This window comes from Xyrauchen texanus, chromosome 6 (genome assembly GCF_025860055.1).
Source record: "Xyrauchen texanus isolate HMW12.3.18 chromosome 6, RBS_HiC_50CHRs, whole genome shotgun sequence".
Lineage (NCBI taxonomy): Eukaryota > Metazoa > Chordata > Actinopteri > Cypriniformes > Catostomidae > Xyrauchen > Xyrauchen texanus.
This window is the reverse complement of record NC_068281.1, coordinates 31,421,531-31,444,803: the sequence shown is the minus strand read 5'-3', so window position 1 is coordinate 31,444,803 and position 23,273 is coordinate 31,421,531. Positions and strand designations below refer to the sequence as shown.

Genomic DNA, 23,273 nt, shown 5'->3' with positions numbered 1-23,273 from the left:
TAAGGGAATCACTCCTTACTTCACTAGTGCTCTTAGCTATGTAGAGTTGCATTAGATAGATATGTTTGTAGTAAAAAGCATGGTACAAATACAATCTTGCTTACCTGCAAAGTATACCAGTTTATTACATAACAAACATGAAGTGATTAGCAGATAATAAAGACTATTTCATTTTGTTAAAAAGTATGTTCATGTGCAATAGGAACTAGCAATCTTTAGAGTAAAAAGATGAGAAAGTTATACACAAACAACTTAACAAGACATACACATACACAAGATTGTCTATTATGGAGGATGCACGTCAGTGTCTCAATTTGTTTACTAAATGAATAAAATAACTACCCTGAAATAAAACAAAGAGGGATAACAAAGTATTTGGATCTATCTACAGTTGTCTGTTGGATGTAGTTTTGAATATTAACCAAGCTGACAGAGGATTTAGATTTGCAAATGCATATGTAAACTGTTGGACAGTATTTATAATACATAAGAAATCTCTGACTTTAACATTTTTTACATTTCCACCTAAATACATTTTAAAACAGAAAACAGGTTTGGATTGGTTGATATTATCAAACGAGTCATTCACTGTGACAGTAATATGTAATATAGACTGTTGCACATTTCTGTATGTCATGTGCAACTGTTGAACAATTCATTTGGATTATATATCTACATATGCATATTAAATATTATTCGCATGGCAGTTTTACAGAAATTATAAAATAGCTTTAATTATCAGCTAAAAGGAACCAGTCAAGACAAAATATAGGCTATACATATATATATATATATATATATATATATATATATATATATATATATATATATATATATATATACATATATACATATATACACATATACACATATACACATATACACATATATACATATATACATATATACACATATACACATATATACACATATATACATATATACATATATACACATATACACATATACACATATACACATATATACACATATATACATATATACATATATACATATACAGATATACACATATACACATATACACTTATATACACTTATATACACATATATACACATATATACATATATACATATATACATATATACACATATACACATATATACACATATATACACATATATACATATATACATATATATATATATACATATATATATATATATACACATATATATATATATATATATATATATATATATATATATATATATATATATATATATATATACACATATATATATATATATATATATATATATATATTGTAATTTTAGGTGAGGGCATAATAAATGTGTGTCTACCATCCTCTGGTGGCAAAAAAGGAGACACTCCCACAAACGAACAAACTGCTAATGAAGTTGATTTATAAACCAAAGCAGAAGAGCAGTGATCAGCGCTGGGTAGATTACTTCTGAAATGCAATCCAATACTGATTGCAACTTAAATTGTAATCAGTTATGTAAGATTTCAGTTTGAGAGCACCTTTTAGGTAGTCTTGTGTACTTTTGGATTACTTGTTGCATATTTTGGTGAAAATCCAGTTAGCACTCCATACATTAAACATTACCAAGCAAAAACAAACACTTACAACTTTTAAGAGAATTTTTTTTATTTGTGAAATTAATAACAAATGGAATTTGACTTTTTATTACACAGCCCTGAAATCAGTAAATTACACACTAGTTACTGCTGATAGTAATGTTATCAATAATGTACCCATGTTATCTGTATAAAATTAACTGTATTCTGATTACAGAAATTATAAAATATAATGTAATTAATTTACAAGTACTTTTTTTGCAATCTGATTACGTAATTCAGATAATATGCAATCCATGACATTGCAGCATTTGAGCTGAGATTTACAGAAAGAGTATGTGGTGTATAAGTGAAGTGTATTATTAAAGTATTCATAAAATAATTAATATTCATATGATATGATACAAATTGAGTAAGTATTTTTAGGTTTATCTAATGACCACATGGCCATGATCCAGATATGACTATAATATTTGAAGCCTCTAACCTGTAGTTTTAACAAAGCCAGGAGGAGGCGCTGTCCGTCAATTAATCCGACTGAAACAGTGTTTCCTTACACTGGTCATGGAGTACAATGCACACTGCACATTTTGGACGTCTACCTGATTAGACACACCCAATTCAAGTCATGGAGCTTCTACTGTTTTATGTTGATACTTCAGGACCACGGTTGAAAAACACTCACTGCACCAAAGAAAAAAGCAGCTTGTGATGAAGTGACTGAGCTCAAAGTTTATCCCTAAACCATGAGAATATACTAAGAAGATATGGGGAAAGATAGCTTTCTTTAAAAACCTTCTTCTTAAAATAAAATAACGTTGTACTTTTATTTTCATTCTGATCATTAATGAAAAATAACTGACATCAACCAATGTGTTGAAAATTGATATAAATTATGTTCTAAGTAAAATTGTGAAGTGTTTTATTTATTTATTTTATTTTATTTTAGTTTGTTTATCATGGGCCAAACAATTAGAAAATCAGATCTGTGGCAAGTTTTATACTTTTAATCTGCCACCAAACTATCATCTACCAATGTAGTTTATATATAATAATATATAATAACTAATGCTTTATATATACAGTATATATGGTAAGAAAAAACAATGTTTTAGCCTATTTATAGGACATGTACATTTCATTTTCATTTCATAACATGTTATTTTTAACAAAATAATTGTAATAAAACTTAAAATATTGTTGGTTTATTTTGTTAAGATTACTCTTTTTATTAAATTTAAATACGTACATTTTTAAATACCTTTTCGAGTCAAATTGAAGCGACTGGATTTGATTTTTTAGATGTCATAAAGCTTAATGAGATATAAAAGTAAGTCATTTTGCTATATGAATTTCTATTGTCAATATCCCACTAACACAGTTCATCCCATAGTAGCCTAAGTGTCTATGACAAATAAGTGAACATCACTTTTAAGAGGGCTGCCCAAATCACTATAGCACTGTGGTAGCGGGGGCGTGGTCAAGTGTCCGTCCGGAGAGAGGGAGAGCGATAAGGGCGCTTGCGCCTGAGCTAAATTATGTCTAACACCTGTTTCTGATTACAGTGAACACGGGGAGAGATAAAAGAGCTACATAGCCAGCAGACCAAAGAAGAGAGTTACCAGGAACACCTTGAGACTGTGTGTTCATTAAGTTTGAGCTGTAAAGCGAGTGTTTTGTTTTCTGTAAATAACGTACTCACTTAAGTTTAAGGACGCTGTTGACTGGTGTTGTCCTTTGGGGAACCTTCACAAGCACATCTATGTCAAGCAAGTTTTTGGCCCACCCTGTACATGCAATAGCCTTAATCGTCTACTCTGTCCATTTAAAGCAACTTGTACGGGAAGGGTAATGGCCTCTCAAATGACCACTTTTCTCTTTATGTGATACCTTCCATATAGTTTCAACTAACTGAACATCAAATCACACATTTTCTCATTGTTTAAAATGACAACTATTTGAGCCAGCATTTAAGAATGTTGCTTTTAATGTACAGTATATTCTGTCATGCCAGTTAAACTGTTTACAACTATAATGACATTATACATTTTACAAAAGCAAAATTGTATTTTGTAATGATTTTGTTTTTAGTGCCAACAATACTAATAACAACTCCCCATTCATACGTCATTTTACTCAACATGGCTTATTGCCAAGAAAATAGTAATCTAAACCTCAACTCATTGCACCTCTCTCCATTCAAATACCACTTAAATACCTTTGAAAGAACGCCAAGAAAAAATGAAAACAACACAATATCTCTGAATGTACAATAATTACACATGACCAAATGTTCTCAGTGGATATTTGAGTAGCCCTCACAGGTTCGATCCTGAGATCACAGTCATTAAGGCAGCATTCAATTCATTCAGACTGGTACAGCAGATGTATATAGATGGCAAATAGCAGCAAACAAAAACAGGTGGGACCTAAACAGTAAACATTGTGTCCAGGGTCCACTGTCCAACATCTCCTTTCCCGATATTTCTCACCTGGATAGTTCGCACTCTCGAAACAAACAGGCGGACCATTTAATGTTGCTCTTGAAATGTTTTAAAAAACACTGAAATATTGTTTTTTTTTCTGTGGCAACAGTGCGCTGTTTGTAAGTGTGCAGTTCTTGTTGCGCTTTACCAAATACTGACCCATATGCACATTTCATTTATAATAAATATACTCCAATACATTACACAGATAAAGGTGCACATTAAAAATGTAATCACTACAATGACAGAAGACAGATGCATTGGCACTCAAAAAATGAAAGAAAACAATGTACAGAATTATATCATAGGATAAATCAGCCCTTTCTGCTGTTTTGAGGTGATGAAAATGATAAAAGAGGGGAAACTTGCCCTAAATTATCCCTTTAATTTAGCTACTTTTACGAGCTTTATTTTGATCATCTGTATTGTCGCAAAGGTTTAAGCTAATTAGACGATGTCCTTTGCTTTTTTTATGAGTGTGCTGGTGATTCTGCCACAGAGTCAAAGAAAGCTGATTTGAGGAGACCTCTCTGATAGAATCAACATGACGGAAATTGTTTTACTGTTTGGCTTGAACCATCAGCGTAGGTCAGTGATGGAGGGCATGTTTGAGCTCTTCATTTCAAAGGGCAAAGGAAAACAAGAGGGAAAAGAAGTAAAATAGAGAGACAGAGTGACAGTTTGGGGAAAAATACAGTGAGCAGTTGGAAATATGCATTCTTATTTTAATATTAAACATAAGACGGAAAGATACATGGGGGAGAAAACAGCCTTAGGCAATTACAAGGAAAAGAGAGATAACGGTTTACTTGGCAGCACTATAAACCACAGTGTAAACTAAATGTTTGCGGCTATTTCTTTTACAGATAAATAGCCTGTTGGTTCATTAAATAATGTCACAACTCTCAACAACAAATAAAATGAAACATTAGTACGAGTACAGCTCAATACAATAACTGGCTCTTCTTAATTGCATATTTGTTGACAAATCTGTGTTATCGCAAATCTTACCCTAATGCATTTTTCCATATGGAAACTGAGTTGTTTTTATTCCGCACTTCATCGGTACCACTAAGTAACCTAATTTTCAAGAGTCATGATTTAATAGAAAATGTTTTACACAGTGTCACGGCTTATTTGCGCATCCGAAAAACACCAAATCCAAAGCACTTGGTCATGGAAAGTCATCAAAAAGGGAACACTCACAGCCAAATGTATTTTTAGCATTGAACTGATTTAAAACACTGACATGTTTAAGAGAAAATATACAACATCTCCATCATGGCTATTGGCAGTTCAGCCATTTTTGAATTCAGATTTGAAAAACACTGTTAACATCCTACAGTGTGTTTTTCGGTCTGTGAACTGACATATAACAATCCTCTGTGTTTTTCTCTGCTGATTCACTGGTTCTGTTTCTTCGGCTCTTTACACAACAGCTGATTCTGTCTGTTTTGAGCGCAGTAACTGTGAACGCTCTGAGTAACAGTGGCACAGTATGAATATGTGAAACACACCACAGTAATTCAGCTTTCAAGGCTCTCTATCTCTCTCTTCGGGTATGGGAGCATAAGAGAATAAAAGCTCTTCATATGCTGTCGTTTTTATTAGACACACGTGGCACAGCCCTCACAGGAACGTTTTTCTGTTATTGCACCTCATGGCATATGCCAGCTGTGACAATCAAATGGAACTCCATGCAAAGCACTGTCTTCCCTTCTGCAAACCTATTTACACAATGTTATACCAGGCCTTTCTCCACAGAGCAACCTAAACCGACAGCCTTAAGTGGCGGCACAGTCTGAGGGCAAAGTGAGTCGGACCGCCCCTCCGCCCCCTGTAGAAGCCGAAAAGGCTGCCAAAGCTGAATTGGGTCCATTGGACTCCATAGTGAAGAGCTTGCAGGCTCGTGGTGGGACGTACTCTGGGGCAGGAACGGTCGCATTGGTGGCATTGGCCAGAGCCTCGCTCTCTGGACTGGAGGCGTGAGAGGAGCAGGGTGAGTTGGTGGGGCTGAGCTGCACCGCTGTGGTGTCCTGCATCGTATGCTCACTGGTTTCAATCTCAAATGCTGCACCTCCACCCAACCCACCTGCTCCTCGACCCATGAAGCCCAAACCACCACCTCCCTTGGACCGGCGAGAGCTTTGAGGAGGAGGCAACCGACTGCAGATGCAACAGGCTCCGAAGAAGGAGAACGCCACCAGTAGAAGTATAGGTCCAATGATGATTGGAGGATTGCTGGAGGGCACAAGTGTGCTAAAGGCGAAAGCACCCACCAAAGTGATGTTGATGCCTGCCAACATAATGCACAATCCACATGCACAACACAGGGCTGGAGAGGGCAGACCCTGAGGACGGGATTTCCTCTTCTTGCGGCTCTGGGTCTCCTTTTTGGGCACTGATGTGCCAGAACTCTGCTCGCTGCAAACCATATCGGTAAAGGTCACAGTCTCAACCCCATCAGCAAACTAGTGAAGAAGAGCATTGCTTCTTTGAGTGCTTCCTTCACACACAGCAGGGAGGATACCTGTAGCGCAGAACGGAAATGAGTGTCAGAGCCACAAGTGTGGTTTGTAAGAACACAGTTAATGATATTCCTTATGCACCAATGCCTCATTACTCAACAGTCACTACACTCAGAAAAACAGATTTTGGGGCATAATGTAGAGGCACTATTTCATAGTGAGGCACTTACAATGCATGTGAATGGGCCAATATTTGGAGGGTTTAAAGGCAGAAATGTGAAGCTTTTAATTGTATAAAATTACTTTTGTTCAAACTTTAGTATTGAGCTGTAAAGTTGTTTAAATCATCGTTTTTGCGGAAGACTACTATTCAAGGTGGATGAACTTCTAGAAATTTGTCACCAGTGTTATGTCGTCATGGCAACAAAGTTGCAGAATTGGATAGAATTATACACAGAAATGGTTAATAAGCGACTTGGTCGAACTAAAGTCATGTTAGCATGCATATTTTATATGTTTTGTGGCAAACATTTGAAACAATGAGTATTCTAAGGATTAAAGATTGGCCCCAATTCTATTGTAAGTGCCTCAATGTAACTCAAATGTTTCCATTTTTTTTTTTTTTTTTAAGAAAAGGAATTACATTTTTTGTGGCAGTGAACATTATGCCACAAATGCTGTTTGTGTCTTCTGTAATTGCGCTGGAGATTTTGTTTTCGAAGGAAACCTTAAAAGACCAAGGTCACATTTTGTAATGTGAAAATGTTGACTTTTGTAAGACAAATTGCTTGTTATGTATTAAGTCACTTGGATGAAAGCATCTGCTAAATTACTAAATGTCAATGCCTTGAAATAGTGGCACCAGAAACCTAGATAGCTAAACATTTAACAAAATCCTTTTTTTTTTTTTTTTTTTTTTTTTTTGTGCCACGAATTGCTTAAGTGTAAAAGTAATCTGTTAAAATACATATGTAATAGAGTAGCATCCTCGACCTTCACCCCTACCGACTGTGAGATGTGTGGCTAAAGACAACCATTTAAAAAAACATATGAGCTTTTCTGATGGCGCGCTGCCATATGAAAATCTGAAACACATGCAGTGATTTAGAAAGATTATCAGCGTGTCTTTAGTCAGCATAAACGTCTTACCGTTTATTAATCGACGTGCAGAGGAATTACATAGGTTTGATGGAGGTCTCCCGTTTAATAAGAAACATGTCTTCTCTGTTAAGTCTAAAACACCGTTTTCAAAAAGACACTGCGACGATGTACGACATCTTTCCCGTTGGTTCCGCTTTCATCCGCCAAATCTGCCCGACTCATCATCTCTTCAGAGCTCCTGTTGTAACACCGATATACGTCGTCGTCCGTCCTGTTCCACATGCTGCGATCAAGTAACAGAACGACAAGATTTTTTTTAAGAAACGATTTTTAAGCGGTTTTTAGCAGAAAGGAAAGCACTGGTTTGAGTAAGTGTGTGTATGTCATGTTGAACAATAGCGTGTTGGCAGTAACAGGTTGAGATGAAGCGTGTATGTTGTGGAGAAATGTAGTGCCTCCAGTGAAACACAGGAGTGAATGTGTGCATGTGTTCAGGCAGTGTGTAGGGAGGAGGAACACTCTCATCATGATTGCCGTGTGGACATCTCCCAGTGCTGAACGCCGGTTTCTGGTAAAAGGACAAATGACCACTTTAGATAGAGATAACAGAACCCAACAAAGAACATCTTTACTAAAAAGTGCCATCCAGCAAAAAAAAAAAAAAAAAAAATATATATAATAAAAAGGCCATATTTAAAAATTGTGTATACATAAAATTGTGTGGAATAAGAATGACAGAAAGACTTAAGTGTAAGATCTTCTTACACTGTTTGAAGGAGATCCTATATAAAATTCTGGTTGCACTTCATACTATATAACATACTATATACAGCAACTACAGTAATTACTTTATTTACCCATATTAAGTACATGTAGTTACTTAATATTACACAGTACTTTCTTGGGTAAGTATACTGAAAGTACTGTAAAATAAAATAATAATAAAATAAAGAGTTATTCTTATATATATATAAAACACTTTACCATATTATATTTGTTAACATTAATTAACGACATTAGTTAACATGAACTAACAACCAACAATACTTTTACACACTAATTAATCATGGTTAATGTTAATTTCAACACATACTAAAACATTTTTACAATATTTGTTTTTTAGATATTGACATTTGTTTATGCATTTTGAACTAAAACTGCACAATAAAATTAGCATTAATGAACTTTAACCAGGATTGATAATAAATGCTGTTAAAATATTGTATATTGTTCATTGTTTGTTCATGATTATGTATTAACAAATGTTAATGGATAGAAGCTTATTGCAAAGTTTACCAAAATTATAATGATTTTACAGCAGTAACAATAGACCTAAAGTATTTTTACAGGTTACCATTGTAAATGTTTGCATTGCATTTCTGTCTCTTGGATTTCCCCTTTCAAAATTTACAATGGTAACAATAGTTTCCACACACAAAAACAACATCATCAACAACAACAACAACAACAACAAAAAACATAGTTACAAGTTATTGTTATGCTGCTGAAAAATGATAGTAAATGTATTTGGGAATTTCCCTCAAACAGTGCAAGATGTCACCACATATTTTGTAATTTTTTTTTTTACAAAAACTGCGGAAACTCAGTTTTTTTTACTGAATCTACGGGTACTATAGTAAAAGACGTGTAAGGGTCTGTTTGAGTCATATATAGTACAAACAATCATTTAAGAGATACTGTGTTCACAGAACTGCAGCTAATGTCTTTTTTAATCATAGCTTCCACAAAATAGAATATTTCTTGAAAATTATTAGGCAGTTGCACTAACTATTGCATACTGGTGTAAACTACGGTTACCATGGTAAAGTTTTGTTAAGGCAGCTATACAGATATACAGTGGAATAATGGTTCTGCTGCTCTGATGATTGTGTACTCTCTTTATTTTTCTCCATTTATCATGAAGTTATTCTTTACTGCTCAACTGAAATTTCTCTCTGGTGCTGTCCTGTTAGACACTCAGCACAATTGTACATTATTCAGCCATCAGCCCACGTCAGAGCTCTTGGCAGCAGAAGACAGCGTCTCTCTACGTCGTCACCATGCAGGAACAGAGACTGCATATACAGCCTTAGTGTGTCACCGATGGTCTGTGTGGGATGTCCATGCTGTGTGTCCGGACGTGAGAGTATGAGTCATTTCTAGATAGTACTGCAAAAAGGCTACACTAAAGCTATAGTAAGCTATATGTAAATGTACAGGCTTATCAAGACATAACTGAAGTTTTTAATTGAATGTGCTGTCAAGTTCAAATAAAGTTTTTTTATTATTATTATTTTACTGTTAGAATTTTCTTACATATTACTGTCTCCTATACAAAACCATTTTATGAATCATTTTGAGCAATTCAGAAAAAAAAATCTAAATGCACAGACAAGTACTAATACAAACCAAATGGTAATGGTGTGAAAAGTCATAAGCACATTGTTGTTCTTGACTTGAAAAAACATATTTTCTTTCAGTGTTGCTTTGGACCTTGAAACAAACCTCTTTGCCTTCAACAAGCTATGTCTGAAAGGGATAGTTCACCCAAAGATTCTGTAATCATCTGCTCATCCTCATGTCATTCAAAACATGATTGTTTTTTTTAATCTAAGGAACGCAAATGGAAATATGTGGGTCAATAACGTGATGCTAATTTTTCTGTCCAGAATTTAAATATTAAATAATTAGCAAAAACATTGAAAATGAAATTCACAAAATAAAAAAATAAAACAGTTACATGAATACACCCCTTCTATTATGAACATGTTTTCAATTAAACAAAAAAACACAGAGAGGACCCTCAACACTGTTTGTAAACACAACTACAACAACAACAAAAAAGTATTTTGTCATATCATTGAATTAAAATATTTATAAATTTGTATGAAAAGGCACATTTTGTTCAGGATATTTGGTGTAACCCTGAGAAAACTTCTTAAAATTCTTGACTCAAGATTTCTAAATATATTTAACTTGAAAAATATGTTTTAAAAGTTTTCGAAATTAATAATTAAGTTGCGTACACTCTCGTGTATTCAAGGTACAAGGAAAGTATTTTAATACCTTTTACTTGATGGTTACAACTTACAGCACAATTTTCTAAACCAGCATGGGCTCATGGATTACATTTCAGCGAACTGAACACGCTTTAAACCAGATTTTTACCATGTTTTGTATTTTTTTCACCTCAGACAACCGGATTTGTCATTGACACATGTAAAAAAATACCCAAGTTGCTCTTTACAATAAAAAACGCAATAGGAACACAATAGGAGAGTCACATTTTCACAAATGTAAAGCTAGTGTGGCAGGATACATAGCCAGGGAAGCTTGTGTGCACATTTCTTCTCTTCTTCCTTTTTCTCCTTATAAGGTGTTGAGTGTGCTGCACTTGACTGTATGCAATCGAAAGAGTTGTCATGTGTACCATGATTTCAACAGTTGAAAAAATACAATTCTTGATTAATTCAGTTAAATTCGTATATCCTTTGTGTTTACACATTTTGGAAGACATGAGAGTGAGTATATGATGACATAATTGTAATTTTGGGTGAACTACCACTTTAATATTATAACATATTATATAATGCCTTGTATGATTAGGCAGTGAAATGAGATAGGATCCTGCAATAAGCTGTAAGTATAGAGCAGCTTTGCTAATTGCGAAAGGAATACTGTTTGTCTTTAATGAGATGTTGGATCCAGCAATTATTAAGGTTCTTGCTCAGAAGAAGGTGTCTTGAACTTTCGCCTCCCCAAGATATCTGGAACGTCTGCAGAAGGCCTAAAAGAAGTAATAGAAGATCTTAAAGAATGGATTGAGTGTCCAAATGTGTGTGAGTGTTAATAAAGCATGTGAGCATATGTGTGTGTGTGTGTGTGTGTGTGTGTGTGTGTGTGTGTGTGTGTGTGTGTGTGTGTGTGTGTGTGTGTGTGTGTGTGTGTGTGTGTGTATGTGTGAGCGTGTATTTATCACTTTGTGGGGACCAAATGTCCCCATAAGGATAGTAAAACCCGAAATTTTTGACCTTGTGGGGACATTTTGTTGGTCCCCATGAGGAAAACAGCTTATAAATCATACTAAATTATGTTTTTTGACAATGTAAAAATGCAGAAAGTTTTCTGTGAGGGTTAGGTTTAGGGGTAGGGTTAGGTTTAGGGGATAGAATATAAAGTTTGTACAGTATAAAAACCATTATGTCTATGGAAAGTCCCCATAAAACATGGAAACACAACGTGTGTGTGTGTGTGTGTGTGTGTGTGTGTGTGTGTGTGTGTGTGTGTGTGTGTGTGTGTGTGTGTGTGTGTGTGTGTGTGTGTGTTTCTCTAAGTTGAATAGGCAGCTCCAAGTCTGGTCCTCATGCAACATAAATTACATTATGAGTGAAGGCAGAGGGATAAGTCACCATGACAACCACATCCACAGCAACTTCTTTGTTGGTTTGAGACCAATAAGCTCATAATGGGGAGCGTTCGACACCTTCCCTTTTCCATTTTTTAGGGAGGCTATTCACAGCAGAAAATGACTTACAGCCTTTAATCTATGTCCAGATTGTATCAAGATGCACATTAAACTCCGAAGCGAAGTCTTTTTCATTCAACATGTCAATTCGAACACATTTCCTCAAAATAGACCAATCTTGCTACACTGTAGTGGTCCTTATATGAACATAAAATGTCACAGAGAGGGTCAATCAAAATAATGCCTCGGAAGTGATTGGCTCGTGGCATAGAATGAAATATAAGCTCAATAGGGGAGCAAAAAGCCCTTCTCAAATCAAGTGGAAATCCCAATCACTCTGTTCCTCCAGTGAGCTACAAAGATGTGGGCTGTTTGGCACCACTGCTCGAGGAATAAATTACTCTCAGGCCCAAGAGAGACTACCATATTGAGAGAGGGAATTCATTGTCGCAAATGTAATGAGGGCAGTATCTCTGTGTGTGTGTGTGTGTGTGTGTGTGTGTGTGTGTGTGTGTGTGTGTGCTTGCAAAATTATGAGTATGTGAATGACAAAATGACTTACACAGGTCAAAGCTGCATAGATGAATGCATTTATGTTGCTAAAAAAGGAATAGTTCACCAAAAATGATAATTCTGTTATAATTTACTCATCCTTTTGTTGTTACAAACGCATATTACTTCTTTTTTTAATTTCTGTGCAACACAAACAGAATTATTTATAGTATAATGCCCAAGATGCTCTTTTCTATGCAATGAAAGTGAATGGTAACTATGGCTGTGAAGAAAGATTTTCAGTGAATAACGACAAATATTTGTCTTGTTTTCAAGCTATCAGATGGCTTCAGAAGACCTGGAATCTAAGTCATAGGTAGTACTTCAATTATGCTTTTTTTATCCTTTTTGGAGCTTGACAGGCCCTGGTCCACATTCCCTTCATTATATGTAAGAGAGCGGCTCGGACATTCTGCAAAAATTCTTCTCTGGTGTTTCACTGAAGAAAGAAAGTGATACTGGTTTGGAACGACATGAGGGTGAGTACATGATAACAGAATATTCTTTTACCTTTTTTTCTTTTTTTGTGTACCATCCCTTCAAGCCTGTGCTGTTTTCATGTATTTGCACTGAGAATGCATGTCTCACCCATCATCATGTAAGCCCTCAACTACTGTAGAAGCTGCCGTCTCCACAAATGTCCCCATCCGACTCTTGGAACGCTCAAGATTCAGCTGGCTTTGAGTCCCTGAGAAAGAACAGAGAGAGAGAAAGCGAGAGTAGTGGATGCAGAGAAAGGGACATAGACACAGACAAAAATAATATCTTAGACTGGTATTCATACACTTGACACAGTCTTACTTTGGCCTGTTTACATGATTCAGGGCATGACTGCCATGTGTTTTAAAACATAATACAGACAGTGAAATGTTTTTGCAAAATCTTAATTTTTAAAGCCTTTCACAGCCAAGTCACAGGCTCACATTTTCATAGAAAACCTTGTCCTCGTTTAAACTTATATAAAATCTGATAAACTCTTTTTGCGAAACAACCCTAGAAAGTGATTACAAGTGAGGGGGCATCAAATTAAGTTAAATATTTTTCCCTGATCAAATCGTCTGAGGAAAAATCTCCTTTGACTTAAGTTTATAAAAGCTGTGCTTTATGTATAAGGTAGAAATAGACCTAACTGAACAAAGTACATACTGAAGCAAACAGTGCATGTAGGAAGGGGGCCAGAAAGTGGGCGTCAAGGACATACACTAGTTGTGTGAGGGACACTGGGCTGCTCAATTGACAATAACAGATCAGCAGAGTTTGAAGGTTTTAATTTTAATTCCACAGCAGGACAGAGAGTGAGATTTCTGACTTCATAAACACAGTTTCCTGATAGCCTTTCTCATGACTGCAATCATTTCATAACTAAAAGTACCCATGTTAGGTTTCAAAATAAAGCTGTGTTTTAAAGTATTGTTAAACACTGTTGCTCATTTATATATAGATATAGATATATATAAAGATATATACAGTATATATATCTTATATATGGACTTTTAACTATATATTAAAGCTGAAGTGTTTAATCGCCACATGCACTAACATTTGGAATTGCAAATAAAAATTTAAAAAACTATTTGCTTCCAAACAGCTTTCTGAATACTGGATGGGATGGGCAGCTCAAGCAAGCAGAGCAATAGGGATGTAGAGCAACATTGTTTAAATGTTTCGAGAAAATTAGCTTATGAATGGTTTCCTTATAATTGTCTCTGCATATTAAGCTGGAATTTGAGAAAGTATTTTGAAAAAAGCTTCAAAGGAATTTTCCAAGTTAAAAACAAATGAAGCTCGATTGACATCATCTGTGGCTTGCCGTCGATTACCACTGAAAATAATTTAGGTTTGTACAAATAAAAATGCACTTACAATGGGAATACATGGGGCAGCTGTTGCATAAAATGGCTAAATATTATTCAGTAAAAAAATTTTTTTAAAAAGGTTTAGCTGTGAGAGAAATTGAACTGCAAACTTTCCGTAATGGTAAGGGTGTTAGGTCATACTGAGTGCATATATTTAGTGGCTGTCTATGGCTGTTTTCTCTGTTCATAATGATCTCCTCACACAATATTAGATTGCAGTTTTTGTAAAATGTTAAATTGGGGCACAATGGAGTTGGTGCAACTAACAAACAAAACAATTAGTATTTTGCAAATTAATCTTTATTGGAAATAAACGTGTTGTTATTACCCATACAAACTGCCATTTCACATGAAGTGACCTAATGGAAAGGCTCCACTTCAATTTGTATTAGCTTGGAACAGAGATCAAGACTTTGTCACAGCCCCATGACCAGGATCTAGCAGGCCAGAGAGAGTGTAAATGAGAAGTACAGGACAACTCTACACTGACTCTGAAAGCTATTGACACTCTAAAATGGTGTCATAGGAAATCAGTCTAGCATTGTCAGACTAGAGGCAGAGGGGTGTGTGAAAACCTGAATGGGTTTGGGTGTGCGTATCCATGTGGAACAGCCATACCTTCTCCTGTTAGTGTGGCTGCAGGCTGTTCGAGGGCTGGATTTGAAGCCATCGGGTGCACTCTGAAGTTACCTGGGAAAACGAGATGTTGTCAGATGATGTTGTGACAAGTTGTGTGGTTTTAGTATTCCATTTGGGACGAAACTACACTTTGAAAGTGCTCAGTGCATACATACATACATAGTGCATGTCCATTGATACTGCAACGGCTTGACACTGTTTACACTGGAAGCCTCGAAGTGAACATTCAAAATTATGTGTAGAAAGCACGGACCAATTAGCTGTGAGCTCAAGTAGACTTAGCAATGATTAAGTGGGTACATAACCTGTATCCTAAATCATTTTAAATGAAATCCACTGGTATATACATTTACTTTACTTCCAGTGTAGACAGGGTGTGATGGGGACACCAGCATCAAAACTCAATGTATGTTGGTGTCCAGCAATACAGACACTTTAAAAATCAAATGAGTGCTATATAAAATTGCCTCTTGATTTTTTCACTCATCCCATGAGATTGAGAAAGCACTGGGTGGGGTCTCACCTATGTTGGGCAGTATGTGATGGAAGTTGAACCATGCTCTGATGAAAGGGAAGACTGAAATGAGGAGACCTGCAGAGCACACACAGACAGCAACAGATAAGACACAAAGACCATTTCATATGTGCACTGAATTGCTCACTCTCTGCTGTCATTAGGGAAATTCTTGACTCCAGTGTTACTAACTACATATCCTCTCCACACAATGGCTCCTTGAGCAAAGCTAAACACCAGAGCATAAGACATGTCTCATGCATATTGCATTATACTGCAAACTGATGAACAGCAATTTTAGCGTCATAATGAGAATGCAGAACGAAATGACCACTTGTGAGCAGCGAATTGCAGCAAAAAGGCTTGTTCCTTTCATGCAGTCACTGAGAATGAATTTTTCCAGGTTCTTTTTATGCTAAGTTTAAGATTTGTGCCTTTCACTCTGATTTTACATGCCTTCCAAAAAGAACAGTAAAAATCCTCCTTGTGGTTAATGAAGGCAGGCAGCTGATCTCTTTGTGTATTCTTGTGTTTTGCCATGTTGTTGTTTTGAGAGGTCTTGTGCTACTGGGGAGACTGCATAGACTGCTGGGACTGTGATGGATTTTGATTAAGCACCTACTCTTCATGCTGTGAATCAATTCCCATTTGAAAAGGACAAGGCACCTCTGCTGCCTTTGTATTTTGGCCAATTTCTGTTATGAGAGGCCACTGCCCAGGCATGATTGCTGCATGCTGAAGGCCTCTTCACCACGTGTCCAGCTTATGTAGCCTCCTTTTTTCTTTCCATTCCTGCAAGCATCCTTTTGTGGCTTCCCTTTGTAATTTTCATTCTTTCTTTTCTAACTCGCCCCAGATTTATGAATCCATCACAGCGGTTGATGCTTTAGAGTCTAACGCTGCAATCAAGCTATCTTGTTTGTTGTTCATGCACCAGTAAAGAGCTCCAAGCTCTACAATGAACAGCATGCCAGCAATATCTCACAAAGCTCTCCTAAACTTACAAACAAACAAAGTCCTGAAGAAAAGACCAGCATTGCTGGTCATCAGTATATGTTGTAGTTTGGACTCTGGTCTCCAGCATGAGATGCTAGTTTGCCCCACCAAACTTCTTAAAGTGATAGTTCTGCCAAAAAAAAATCTCTCATCATTTACTCACCCTAATGCCATCCCATATGAGTATGATTTTCTTTCATCTGCTGACCTCAAATGAAGATTTCAGCCTGATCTCATGAAATTTACGTGAACATTGCAACATGTGAATATATAGAAATAAGTGTGTATATGTAGGTGGGTCTGTAATATAATTGTTAAAATGTATAGTTTTACAACTCATGCATTAAAGTAAAAGTGTTTTGATATCATAGCATAGCAGGGGTGAGTAACAGAGCGAAAATTCTCATGATTTCTTATATAATTAATAAAATGCACAGTTGTTGTAGTGCCTCTAGTGTTCATTTCACCAGGAAACTGCAGCGAAATGGTCAGATTGCAAAAATGTATATAGAGTAATGTTTATTCTATGAGAAAAGATTGGAAGATTTTTAGAAGAATTTCTCAGCTCTTTTGGTCCATACAATGAAGTGAAAAGTTGCCAAAATGTTGAAGATCCAAAAATCATATAATTCAGCATTAAAGTAATCCATACATCTCCAGTGGTTAAATCAATGTCTTCAGAAGCAACATGATAGGTGTGGGTGAGAATCAGATCTATATTTACAGTAAGTCCTTTTTTACTATAAATTCTCCTCCTTGCTCAGCAGGACCATATTAAGGCATGGGCTTTCTTCTGCAGATGAAATAAAGGCATACATATCTGGGATTGCATGATGGTGATGGCATGAGGGAGAGTAAAAAATTAGAGAATTTTCATTTTGGGTGAACTATCCCGTTAACTGGCCTATCCTCATGGAGATAGTTCACCCAAAAAATACTGTTGTCATTTTCTCACCCTCATTTCATGGTAACACTTTACATGAATGCCCTCTTTGTTTAGGGTTTACAAAGAGGTTATTAAAGGTCTTAAAGGTTATTATGTCACATTGCAGCAACAAAATAAATGTATATGTGTCCATTTTACATTAAGATACATTTTCATAAGTTATTAATGTTGAGTTAGTGTTATTAAACTTTTCTAATATGTGGGGTAAAATGGCTTACTGTTGGCAGGTATTGCATGAAAGTCACCCTTTTAATGCATGATGTAACAACCGCATATCAATTATTTATAATGCATTAGTAAATCACTTATTAGTCATTAATGAACCCCTATACAGGGAACATTAATGTAAAGTGTTACTACCCATGTTGTTACAAATCCGTATGAATTCATTTTTCAAATGGAACACAAAAGAAGATCTTAGACAGAATGTTAGCCTCAGTCACCATTCATTTTCATTGTATATAAAAAAAAATGCCATAACACTGAATGGTGACTGAGGTTAACTGAGGTTAACTTTCTGCCAAACATCTTTATTTGTGTTCCCAGGAAGAAATAAAGACTTATGAGTTTGGAACAACATAAGGATGAGTAAATGGTGAAAAAGCAAGCTGGTCAAGCACCAACCCAGCACAGACCACCCTGGACCAGCATGGAAATTCAGGCCATTTTCAGGGAAATAGCTGCCAATTAGACTGACCTTCTGATATGGCGGTTGAAGAACACATGCCTTCAGGTATCAGCAGTATAGACAATAATGGTGGCTGATATACCATCTGCAAGATTCTGTATAGATACAGTTGGCTTTTCGCCAGCTGTATAGACAAGAGATCAAAGGCTACTGGTGTATAGTGCAGCTCTATTGTGACAGGGTCCTGTATAGATTACATACCCCCCATCATGAGCTGCTGGCTTGGATTACAGACCTTGATCAAATGACGGATGTGCCTTTTTTGACTAACCTCAGTAAAGAATGACTGTTGGGGAATACTGCAGGATACGTCTACAACATACATCAATTTAATTTATATCATCCCTCCTTGTAATTGTTAGTTTTCATAATGTAGTGAATAGGCTAAGTATAACAATGTGTGATAGAAATGTGCTGATTAGATATAGTGTTAAAAAATGTATGATATGCAGAAGAGCCATGCACTGTGGAATGGTCAATAATGCAGTCAGTATCCTCAAAGGTAACACTACCTGAAAAAACCCAGCAAAACCCTTCAGATCAAAGGGAAATTAATTCACTTTTGCATGCATTTAAGAGAGTCGATATGATTAGTGGCCTTTTGGTGTATTTTGTAGCTAGCAAATGCCATGAAAGCTATATAGCCTCAGGTGTTTCTGTCTTTCCATAGAAGGTCAAATGAATGAATCGACTTATCATTATATATACTGTAGATCAAATAACTCTTTATATAACACTTCAATATTCTGTGTATTATACAGGCAGCTGTAAAGGCAAATACACAACCACATACGGGATAAGGTGGACATAATGTAATAATTTAAAGGGGTAGTTCACTCAAAAATGAAAACAATGTCATCATTTACTCAAACCTGTATCACTTTCTTCTGTGGAACACACAATGGAGATGGAACGTTAGGCAGAATTTTACACCCAGTGTAACTGGACGCAAGCGATGTCGCTTGAGGCTGTCTACACTAGTCCTTTCGATACAGGTTTTCTAAACTGTTTATTTGTCTTGTTGGTATGAATAGCGCCAGTGCGTGCAGTGCAAAATGGGCATTTACAGTTGTCATGAAGCAACTTACGCATCCAGTGTAGACAGCATCATTGATTATAATGGGAGTGATTTGCTTGTGTCACGTTGCGATGCTCGAGTCTGCTGTAGGTAGGGTGTAGGTCTCAGTCACCATTCACTTTCCATATATGGGAAAAAGATGCAATGAAAGTGAATGGTGACTAAGACTAACATTCAGCATTATAGTTTTTGTGTTCCACAAGAGAATCGTCCACTGAAAACCTCCTTTTTCTAAAATAAAAAATGAATATGCCCTTACAATGTCCATAGAGGTTATGGCCCTGATGAGTAAACAGAAGATGTACTTACCAAGCCCTCCTGCCCCCAGGAAGATGCCCCCTACAGCATCTGCATCACAGTCCTTTGACACACCGATGATGATGCAGCCCGCTACAATGCTGAGAAGGGCAGAGCCCACCCGCAGCCCATGGTACTCCCCAATACTGACTGCGTTCATTCAGCAGGTGGAACACCCACCTGCCCCGTCTGGCCACCACTCACACACGTTTGAAACCGCGTACACACTGAGATATCACGAGAGTGCACTGATCAGCGTCGCACAAGAGCTGAATGGAACTTTCACTGTTAGTGAGATGGGTTAACAGAGACTATACTTTCTCCTCAAGGCTGTTCATACATCTTTAAACACTGGGCTCTGGTTACCTTGTCGGATTTGTTCTCTTCCCCTTCAAACTAATTTAGGCTTGATTGAAACTGACTAATCAATACACTGGGGATTCCAAGCTGAGCCTTATGGGCCCATGCTACTCAAATGTACAGTGCCCCTCAAAAAGTATTTAGACACACTTAAAAATGCATGAATTTGACTGCATAAGATAGCAAAATATCAACCCATGTGTCATCTGTGAATAATGGATGCAAGACCTTTTCTCAGAACAAACTATTCTGAGCCATTTTTGCCATTTATATATAACGTACAAACAATGGAGAAAAACCTTTGACCCACTTCAGGACTAATTAGTCAGAAAAAGACACCACATTTTTAACCCAAGGATCAAACCAATTGACCCTCCAAGAGGAAAAAATAATCAACACACACACACAAGATAAATACATCAATAAACATACTCTTAATAATTAACATTAAAACATAAAATATTCATCAACATAAATACAGAAAATAACAAATAAACTACCACATCTAACATTAACAATACATATACTATAAACAGTGAATGCTCCTCAACAGAAGGCCTAATTGACCTAGTCCTACATTACCCATAATTCCATGATTACTGTATAAAACAGGAAACAGAAACACCGGACATTCTCTTAAAACCCACCCCCTGAACCATGCTGCCTTCATGAACCAAGAGAGAGGCAAGAAGAAAAATCTAAAAATGTAAAATGAATAAAACAAAAGAAAAACTCTTGTGTTTCTTTCCTGCCTAATGTGCACTCTTAGACAACAAAAAGACAACAAGAACATATCATCAAACTTATAACTCAAACATATAATGTGGGCATGTAGGACTCAAAAACAACCCATCACATCGTCACAGCATTTTAATTTCATAACAAAATTCCATCAAATTGAATTGTGTAATTTTTTATGAAAATGTAATTAATAAAATAAAAATATTTAGTTTTAGATTACTTAATTCAATTGGATGTAATTTTGTTGTGAAATTATAATGTGTAAATCTTAAAATGAGTTTGTGTGTGTGTGTACACTTGCGTGTGCGTGTGTGTGTGTTATTGTCCAAAAACATATTTGGGGCCTCTGTATTCTTTGCCATTCTAACAGAATTTGTAAGGAAAATGGATGCGCAACTGCTCTATTAAATCTATTTTAACAATATATTTTGGTTAAATAGTACTGTAATCCTTTGAAATCCACTGTTGCACCAATGTACAATCAGATGTGAGCTATATTAGTAACAACCTGACCTAGAACATTTGCTACCAGCTATCTCAGCTGCTAATTCTAACCTAATAAACATGCACATGCACCTAAGCAAATACAAATGAATAGGCAAACTCTATTTACTAATTCTGTTCTTTTGAAATCCACAATGTTAACTAATTCACTGTGGTAAACATTGTGCTATTCTTTCAAAAACCCATCTACATAAAAGACTAAATTACCTAATGTTTCCAATCTCTGACTGAAGATGTTTTCAAGTGCTGCCTACGCAAGATTCACAGTGTCACCACAGGGGACAAAGAAAATCATAAAAAAATAAAAACAGATTGCATAACACAGGTTGAGGTCATTGATAAACTCTGTGAAACTGTATGCTTTATGAATGAGATGTTTTTTTTATTTATTTCTTGTTCATTTCGTACACATGTCAATAAAGATTTAGCAGGGTTTTGAGTGGATATGCAGAGGGATATGATTGTATTATTCCAGTCACTAAGGGTCTAATCTGACTTTACTCTTCCCTGCCAGAGACAGTGATGGTATTCAGGGCTGGTACTAAAATGCGATCTTTGGGGCACATTTATATTGTGGGTGTGGCGGGGGCGGGGGTGGGGGGGGGTGGGTGGAGTCAAAGAACAACCCCTTTAGGGTTGTCATTTACCCCTTTAATGTGAATGTGACCTAATCCACAATGTGAATGGGCTGTGCTACTGCATTGTTTTCAAGAAGTTATGCTGTGCAGCAGTTTCACAGGGGTTTCTTGACTGTAGTATGTAGCAGACAGATGCACTCTCCCATTTTGACTGATTTGACTTGGAGCTTGAAGGGAATGGGTAATGAGTTCGCCGTCAGGACACAAGACCATCCACAAAGGCCCCTGAGTTGCCATAGGGATGGCATATCCATGGCAACTGAAGGAGCCGGGGGTGAGTGGGATTAACACCAGAGAGTTGGGTAACAAATGACGTTAACGGGAGAAGAAAAAGTGACACATTTCCTGTTCATGTACTAGGCCCTTCAATATTTACAGAGTGTTTAAGCAAAAAGTTCCATTTTAAAATGTATGTTTCCTGGGACAATAATACAGAGGTGTAATAAAAAATTCAATTAAGTTAGGTAACTCAAATGAAACGTCAATGGTTCTTTATTTTGTAGATCAGCATGGTTCTACAGTGTAAATCATTACCTTAACAGAAATCAACATCAATCTAGCATAGCATTAGAGAAGGCGAAAACACAACAGTACAACTCTTTTTCACCATTGAAAGCATAATTAGGTCAGAGCCATAGACAGGACATACTTTATCCAACAAGCCATTAGATAAAAATGACATTACGACAGGACTGATCTGTCATAGTAGACGTCATATGAAGAAATACAATGCACAGAATAAACGAAAAGTGAGAACAATTCCTCTCAGTGATGCTGCTGGTTATAGAGATGACTACTTTAGTATGTATTATATGTTATCCTCTTATCTTGGTTTTAATCAGAATTCATTCAATTTTGTTGTGTTCTTAAATGTCCATTGCTGTTAATACACTGGTCTGAAAGGTGTACCTCAAACCTATTTCTTGCAAAAATAGAAATATGAAGTTGCTATAAATAAGTAACAAGAATGAACATCATCACTTATGTATGCATGGTTGATGAATGTATTAGTGTGGTCTTAATTCTGTTGCTAAATTTCAGTCTAAAGTATTACTGCAAATAGAGAGAAATAATTCAGAGCAATAATTTGATTCGTCACACAGGAAGAGGCTATTATTTCAAACAAAACAAGTCAGTAATTTGCAAATCATATAGGCTTGTTATTTCTGCTTTAACATTTGGAAATTCTGTTGGCCAGGCATATACAGTACAATTTCACATGTTAAAAGTGTTTAGTACACTGCAAACAACAACTAAAATACTGATGCACACTTTGTGTAGATTTGTGCACATTTCAAAGTGTGTATTTGTAAAATCCTCCTTTAACACAGTATTTCTCAACTTTATGATTCTAAGGCACCAACAACCCTCCCAACTCTCCAA

At 36.2% G+C, this 23,273-nt stretch overlaps 2 protein-coding genes across 2 annotated transcripts; both read right to left on the bottom strand.

Annotated features, from left to right (window-relative positions):
• Positions 1 to 3,661: 3,661 nt before the first annotated feature.
• tmem275a (transmembrane protein 275a) lies at positions 3,662 to 8,075 on the bottom strand. The gene is made up of 2 exons (XM_052129127.1): positions 7,665 to 8,075; positions 3,662 to 6,577 (listed from the first exon to the last, which is right to left on the bottom strand). Exon 2 carries the CDS (start codon positions 6,480 to 6,482, stop codon positions 5,832 to 5,834), a length of 651 nt encoding a protein of 216 aa, XP_051985087.1. The 5' UTR covers positions 6,483 to 6,577; positions 7,665 to 8,075; the 3' UTR covers positions 3,662 to 5,831.
• A 3,255-nt stretch (positions 8,076 to 11,330) lies between these two features.
• Positions 11,331 to 19,807, bottom strand: kncn (kinocilin). Its single transcript, XM_052129413.1, has 5 exons — positions 19,660 to 19,807; positions 15,652 to 15,720; positions 15,108 to 15,179; positions 13,222 to 13,321; positions 11,331 to 11,403 (listed from the first exon to the last, which is right to left on the bottom strand). Exons 1-5 carry the CDS (start codon positions 19,805 to 19,807, stop codon positions 11,331 to 11,333), a joined length of 462 nt encoding a protein of 153 aa, XP_051985373.1.
• Positions 19,808 to 23,273: the final 3,466 nt, after the last annotated feature.

Coding starts and splice junctions, on each gene's coding strand:
- tmem275a (XM_052129127.1), bottom strand. CDS start 6,482: ATGGTTTGCAGCGAGCAGAGTTCTGGCACATCAGTGCCCAAAAAGGAG.
- kncn (XM_052129413.1), bottom strand. CDS start 19,807: ATGAACGCAGTCAGTATTGGGGAGTACCATGGGCTGCGGGTGGGCTCT. Junction 13,322..15,107: donor AGCCACACTAACAGGAGAAG/GTATGGCTGTTC, acceptor GTTCTTTCTCAG/GGACTCAAAGCCAGCTGAAT. Junction 11,404..13,221: donor GAGGGCTTACATGATGATGG/GTGAGACATGCA, acceptor TACTTCTTTTAG/GCCTTCTGCAGACGTTCCAG.